The following is a 7,444-nucleotide window of genomic DNA, read 5'->3' on the forward strand; positions in this document are numbered from 1 at the left end:
GCCAACCTGGGTTAGGTGATGAATTTCAGGCCAGCTCAGGCTACAGAGTAACACTGTGTCTTTATAAAACAAAGCAAAAACATCTACATTATCTCAACAGCTCACCAGTGCTGGGAATGAGGTTACCAAAGCTGCCTCTTTTTCCCTAGCAAGAAATGCAAAAATGATCGCCCCTTTAAGGTAAAACTGACAATGTCACTATTCTAAAGGAAGGTCACTATACCTGTACTTCCAAAAAAACCTCGACCACTAAGGGCCAAACAAGGCTTCTAAATGACAGGCTTCCAAACAGGCTTCCAGACCTGGCAATTGCGTCCTATCTTTACAATCTCACTGTAGATTTTGCGAGTCTGTGACTATTAGCTAATACAATAGACCTGGATAATGCAGACACTATGCCTGGCAAATCCATTTTGAGAAAGGAAGTTGGTTCCTAGGGCACTCTCACCTATCCAGCACGTAATGAGGTTCTCTGTGCCAGGCTGCGTCTGGCTCGAGATTTCTCTGTGGCACATGAACTAACGGGGAATTCGGGGTTTTGACGGACATTTAGAGACAAGTGTCTCACCTGGCTTTACCCCATCTCTCTCCCAGTCCTTTGCATTCAGCCTCACTCTTTGCTCACCGTCTCTGCCAAGTTAGACGGCATTCCTCTTCCCTCCCTCTGCATGCTGAATTCCAATAATTTTTCCAGAATGCTTTGGGTGCCCCCCCCTCCTGAAACCTAACGGTGCCTTTCAAGACAACCTTCCACGCACAGACACTAAGCTGCCCAGGTTTCCCAGATTATCCGTGATTTGGCTCCTCAAAGAGGGACCTGACCAGCGAGGCTGTGCTCGTGGGTAGGGAAGTATCTTTTTTTTTTTCTTCCATACCTTCCACGTAGCCAAATCCAGTGCTTGTTCTCGATGACTAAGATACCTTAGCAAATTTATTGAAGATCAATTTGCACATGACAAAAATTTTACAAACTTGTGGCTGATGTGGACAGGCTGCCACTGATGTGGACCCTTTGTGTAATTTGTTGTTGTTTTTTTTTTTGAGGCAGGGTTTCTTTGTGTAGTCGTGGTTGTCCTGGACTCACTTTGTAGATCAGGCTGGCCTCGAATTCACAGAGATCTGCCTGCCTCCCAGAGTGCTAAGATTAAAGGTGCACACTACCATGCCCAACCCCCTTTTGCAAAACAGTATGTTTTGGATTTATTTACTTCCTTGAGTGTGAATGTGTCTGAGTCGATGTGCACTGTTTGGGAGGGGTGTACACGTCTGTGTTCATGCTGGGAGATGCTAAGTGACGGTCCTGGGTATCGTCTTCAACACTCTCCACTCACCCTTTTGAACCTGGGGCTCTCATGTTCTCAGAGAGGCTGCAAGCCAGGAAGTCTTAGTGATCGCCCTGTCTCTGCTCCACAGCTTAGTGCTGGGCTGCAGGTCTGCATGAGATGCCGAGCTGGTTACGAGCGCTGGGCTCCCAACTCAGCTTCCTGGCGAACGAACCACTGAACCATCTCTCCATCCCTGCTTTGTGTCATTTTTTTAAGTTTTCCCTTTATGTGTGTGGGTGTTTTGCTTGCCTGTGTGTCTATAGGCCCCACGTGCTTGGTGTCCGTGGGGACCAGAAGAGAGTGTCAGATACCCTGGAACTGGAGTTATGGATGGCTGTGACTCAACATGTGGGTGCCGAGGATTGAACCCAGAACCTCCAGGTGCTCTTAACTGTTGAACCATCTCTCCAGTACCCAATAAAGGGAGTGGGGGGAGGGTAGTGGTGGTGGTGGTACTGGGGCTTGAACCCAGGGCCTCACAGGTGCTGGGTAGGCACTCTGCCACCGTACTACCTCCCAGCTCAAAGATTTTCTTTCACAAGTACTTTCTCGGGTACTTACAGCGTCTGGTCTTAATCTGGCAGTATGTCATAGGTGCATGTACAGGTACAATTCCATCATCTCGTGCCCTTGCTGTACACTGATACACCTCCATAAATAAAGGAGTGAGTGAATGAATGAACGAATGAGTGATGCTCCTTCCTCTATCAGGATGTAGCCCCTACCAAGTCGATTAGCTTAGAAAGCAGAATCTGAGACAGAGATGAGCTTTCTTTCAGTCTGTCACTGCTTGAGAAAAGCGGAGCTGACAGAACTGTATGAGGTGAACCTGAGACCAGAAACAGACAATTCTTCCTTGTGGAGCGGCACAGTGCTCAAAGCTCCACCATCATCCCCACAGGTTGAGAGACAGCGCTATGGGTGTGGCAGCCTCGACACTTACTGAATTTAAGTCAGGCTCTTCAGCCTGGAACGCTGAAGCCACCCCCTCACAGAGCCCAAGTCAGCTGCACAGCATGAGGATGAAAAAAACTAACTGAGCTTGAGGTGACAGGAGGTGACATGGCAATAGGGGAGAACCAGAATTCAACTCGCTAGGAATCTCATTTTTGTTCTAAGAGATTAAAAAAAAAAATAACTGTACCTTCTTTTGACCCTTTCCCCTATACCGTGAGGTTTCTGACAGCCACAAAATTCAAGATCTTGTTGGAAAGAAACATATCCCCGTGCAATGCTCTTTGCTGAACGCCTAGAGGCTCATGTCATGGGGCTTCTTCTCCATCAATGGGCCAATCTGTTCATCGGTATCTCAGAACAGAACATGCTAAATTTGGTATCAGGTACCTGAGACGTGCTGGTGAGAGGAATCAGAAGCCATTCCGACCCTGACGGAGAGACAGACAGACAGAGCAGCTGTCTGCTTAGCTGAGATGCTGTGAGAAACTGACTAGCAGGTGGAAGAGTGACTCGTACCCACTAAGGGTTCTCAGTCTTGAGTGTGGCTGACAAACCACCAGCTCACCTCCTGAGGCTGAAGGCTGAAGGACCTCAGGAACACAGACCTGTGTGTGAGCCCTGCCCACAGCTGGCAAGATGTGCTGCGGCTGCTAAATCCAGCAAAGGCCCACGGTTTCTGCACACATGGCCGTGGTTGGGTCTGCCCTGTGGCAGGGTGTACAGGTAGAATAGAAATGGAAGTCCCGTGTGGGCTATGTCCAGCAGCCTCTTTCCTGTCCCCCTACGCTGCCATATCTTTCCAAAATACCATATGCTTGTCTCTGCAACATCTGATAAACAGCTAGCAGAGTAGCCGGTTTGGTTAACCGGGAGGAAAATGGTAAATTCCCCACATAGGGCTCTCAACAACAAGGTGTTTTTCCATTCAGCTGTAGCTCTTCCTTGGAAGGAGAGAAGTGAAGTCTGATGAGCCTCTTTCTCAAGCTAAAGCCCAAACAGCAACTCAACATGCAGCAAGATGGACAGTGCTCGCAGGCAGGGCTAAGGGCTGGGCGCTGCTCAACTGCATTACTGTAACAGCAAATGTAAAACGGGCAAATTCCACCCCGAAAAGGGATGTTCATAGGCTGGCTTGTCTGAGACAGGTTTCAGGCTACTAACATGTCAGACAGAAATGACTTCTGTCTGAGCAAATAAACACGGAGGAGGCATAGTTGGGCACCTGGAAAAGCAAAAATTATTCTTCCTTGGAGTTTTTTTTTTGTGTGTGTTCCGGAGAAGGCGATGGGAGCATCTCCCCCCTTCCCTCCCCCCCTGCAAGGGTTACGCTACTCCCCAGGCCCAACTGGTGTAAAAACACCATCTTCCATTTTACCCTGTCATCTCTTGGTAGTCTTCAGGCGGCTGACTGAAGATTAGCATCCGCACCCTCTGCATCCAGTACAACTTGTTTTTGCAGAATCTGGGCTGGTGAACCCCTACAACAAGCTGGGTTCAAAATCCTGCCCAGACCTACTGTCTAAACCATTCATTGTGGGTTTCAGCTTGCCCACAGGCTGGAGGTGTTGCTGTAAGCCATTAAGCCGTGAGTTCATATCTGGTGGGAGGTAATTCAATAGCGTTTTTTGCTTCACCTGAAAGTGTTCACTAACCCTTGATGAAAGCACATGACTGTATCATCGGGCCTGATAGTATCCAGTGAGCAATTTTCCTTTCCTCAGGGACAGTGACAGCCACCAAATGCTTAAGGAAAGCAAAAGCCCAAGTTCATGGTTCAACTATCCCCATCTCTCCCTGTTCCTAGCGGTGACTTGTCTTCCCTGACGGCCACTCCCATTGTGCTCTCCCTCGACCCAACACAATGGACATATGCAGACACGGGCGGACAGGGAGGGTGTCTTCCATCCCATTGCTCCCCTGTGCAGAGGGACCAGGCTAAGGTTACATAAGCCCCTCCTGAGCTGTTGGGCCCCTGTGCTATGGGGAAGAGAATTGGGGGGTTGTGACGAAGTCACGGTCTGCAGGCCCTGACTAACCCTGTACTCACCATCCTGTCCTGTCAAGGCGGGGCAGCTGGAAACCTAGGGTCGCCCCCTCCTCGGCCACCGAGCTCAGCCCAACCCGGCAGGACGCGGAGAGCAGGCAGACCCGGACCTGGCTGTCCACTAGATCGTGGGGTTCCAGGCCCCAGACTCGGACCGTAGCTTCCTGCCCCCCCGGGTGCCCAGACGCCCGCTCTTACCTGCTCGGGCCGGGGCCGGGGCCGGGGCCGGGGCCGGGGATGGGCCCGAGGCCAGGGGCCGGGGGTGCGGTGGCTCGCGCAGCGGCAGCCGCGGGGAGCTGTCCGCCGCCAGCTAGTGCTGAAGGAGGCTTCCCTGCTCCGGGGCCCGGACCCTGCCCAGAGCCTCCGGGGGGCAGCGGCCCTTCGCCCGCGCCGCCCTCCAGGCTGGCCTCGTTGCCCATGGCGGGCGGGCAGGCGGGCGGGCGGGGTCGGGGTCGCACTGCGCCCGGGCCGGCGGCTCCCGGGCGGCGCTCACACTCTCCGCTCCACCGCCGCTGCCGCCATCTCCCAGCTCGGCTCGCGCCGCCGCCCGCCGCTGCGCATGCGCGCCGCGCGCCCCTGCACACGCCCCCCCTCCTCCCCGCGCGCGCTCACGCCAGCCCGTGAAGGCTCGTGTCCACGCGCCGGCCCGGGGGCGCCGGGAAGCGGGCCCCGAACCCGCGCATGCGCCCTCCGCGGCCGGCGGGTGCTGAACGCAGCCCGGCTGCGGGGGGCCGGCGGGCCGCTGCCCTGAGCTGGACCTCAGCAGCGACCCGAGAGCTGGAAGTGGCGGCCTACGCACGCAACGCCGGTCCTTAGGAGGTCGAGGCAGGGAAATCAAGGCCATCCTCAGGTGTGTAGTAAGTTCGAGGCCAGCCTGCGCCAGGCTATCTTAAAAGACGAGCCCGACGAGAGGGCTCCACGGGGGAAGGTGCTTGCGGCCAAGTTGGACCCTGTGCGTTAGGGACGCACATGATGAAAGGAGATAAACTTCCACACGTTGTCCTCCAGTCCCACCAGCCGTAAACACACACAAACAAAAGTGTCTTCCTGTAAAAGAAGGGCCAAAGAGATGAGTTAGCAGTTAAGAACGTTTCCTGTGCTTGCGGAGGACCTGAGTAGGTTAGGGTTCCCAGCACCCGTGTCAGTGACCTTGCAACTGTCTAATTTTAGCTGCAGAAGGATCCTATGACTCGAGCCTCAGTAGACAGCGGCACTCGGGGGCACAGACTCACGCACATGGGCCTCCTATTAAAAATAGTAGCCATAGCCGGACAGTAGTGGCGCGCGCCTTTAAGCCCAGCACTCAGGGAGGCAGAGGCAGGCAGATCTCTTGAGTTCGAGGCCAGCCTCGTCTACGGAATGAGTTCCAGGACAGCCAAGGTTCCATAAAGAGCTGTCTGAAAAAAAAAAAAAAAAAAAAAAAAAAATATATATATATATATATATATATATATATATATAATACTTTTAAAGACAAAGAATAAAGAAAAAGAGAGGGAAAGGAAAAAGAAACAGAGGAAAGGGAAAGAAGAGGGAAATGTATCCCTGTCCACGGCCTGAAATCAGTGATACTTTGTATTCATAAGAACCAGACACTGCGGTGCACACCTCTATTCCCGGTGCTAGGCAGGGGGAGCTCTGTGAGGCTCCAGCCTTGTTTACATAGGAAGTCCCAGGACAAGCTATGGTAGGACCTCCCTTCGATTAATCTGAACGTAGCAGGCTGGGCTGGTGGCTGAAGTGTACTGAGAACACGCCTCTGTGAGAGGCCACCATCAGAGGACGCATAGGAGTTTGAAAGGCAGATGAACAAGATTCTGTTCAGGGATGCAAAGTTGTAGAAGGAGAGAGAAAATGTTGGGGCTAGACTGTCAGGGACTGGATGGCTGCGGGCTGCAAAAATACCATTCAGATAGCAGTGGACATCATCTGGGATTTAGACTGAGGACTAGTCTCAGAGACCCAGGGCCTCGGGAAGCACCCCAGGGACAGAGGTTGTGCAGGCTCTGGACAATGACACCGGGGACAGGAAAGAGAGACTGATGCTTATTAGTGGCCTTGAGCTGTGGCCCTCAGGGATTGTGCAGGAGAAGGCTTGTGAGTGTCCCACTCCCTAACCTGAGAGCCTACTCAATTTCTTTCCTCTTTCTCACGTTAAGGAAGGGGTGGGGCGGTGAGGAGGAAGGGAGAGAAGACGGGGCAAGCAAGGCAGTATAGCAGTGTCTGGCATTAGCTGGAGCCAGGGACACTCTGTCTAAGGAAACTGCGCAGGCAGGAAAGACCTTCCTTCGAGTAACCTGAGCATATTGGGAGGCTGGGCTGGTAGAGACAGGCGTGGAAGCCTCCTGGCTTCTTACACAGGCCTCAGACGCTTTCCTGAGAGAGGACATCTTCTGTAAAATCCAGACTATATTCTAAACCATTTGTGGCTTTATAAATCATGGCCGTATAGGAGGGCTTAAGTAACTTGACTCCGTTTAATAAATCCATTTCGTTCTCCTAATGATGAAGAATGTATTAAATAGCAGAAGTTCTAACCTGCTGGGTCGCACACTCCTTTAACCATGGAGGCAGAGGCAGGTGGGTCTCCGTTAGAGGCCAGCCTGGTCTACAGAGTGAGTTTCCGAGCAGCCTGGTCCACACAGAGAAACACTGTCTCAAAAAACAGAAATAAAACAAGTTCTCACCTGACCTAGAATAATCCAGGTGACCACCAATGGACAGACCCGTGCTGTCTGTTCAGAAAAGGTAGCCCTGCCCTTCCTCCAAGCCTCCAAAGCACTCTCCCCAAACTCTGTGATGGAGCAGGTGAGAAACAGAAAGAATTCAGAGACACCCCCCTCCCATGTCCCGGTGTTTTCTGACCTGGCTGCTGTCCTTCTGGCTAAACTCCCTGGCCTGTCTGGGACTGAGGGAGGAGAGCCTGTCCCACGAGGTCTCTGCTGTGCTTCCTCCTTTGCTGAACGGCTGACTCTGGTTCATGTCTGGTGGCTACATGCGAACAGGTGTCACATGGGTCAACACCTCATGCAGGACCTTGGACTCACTGAGCCCCTATTTCCTAGTGTGCAAAGTTGGGGCGTTAGTAGGCCCTCTAACGAAGGCTGTGAGGGTGGAG

At 52.6% G+C, this 7,444-nt stretch overlaps 1 protein-coding gene across 1 annotated transcript in view; it reads right to left on the reverse strand.

Annotated features, from left to right (window-relative positions):
• Bsn (bassoon presynaptic cytomatrix protein) overlaps nucleotides 1–4,745 on the reverse strand; it is a 91,355-nt gene extending 86,610 nt beyond the window's left edge. The window contains exon 1 of the mRNA XM_055629517.1: nucleotides 4,525–4,745. Within this exon, the coding sequence (XP_055485492.1) occupies nucleotides 4,525–4,745 (221 nt within the window). The remainder of the gene's footprint in view (nucleotides 1–4,524) is intronic.
• Nucleotides 4,746–7,444: the final 2,699 nt, after the last annotated feature.

This window comes from Psammomys obesus, unplaced genomic scaffold (assembly GCF_907164565.1).
Source record: "Psammomys obesus unplaced genomic scaffold, mPsaObe1.curated_primary_1811, whole genome shotgun sequence".
In the NCBI taxonomy this organism is placed as follows: domain Eukaryota; kingdom Metazoa; phylum Chordata; class Mammalia; order Rodentia; family Muridae; genus Psammomys; species Psammomys obesus.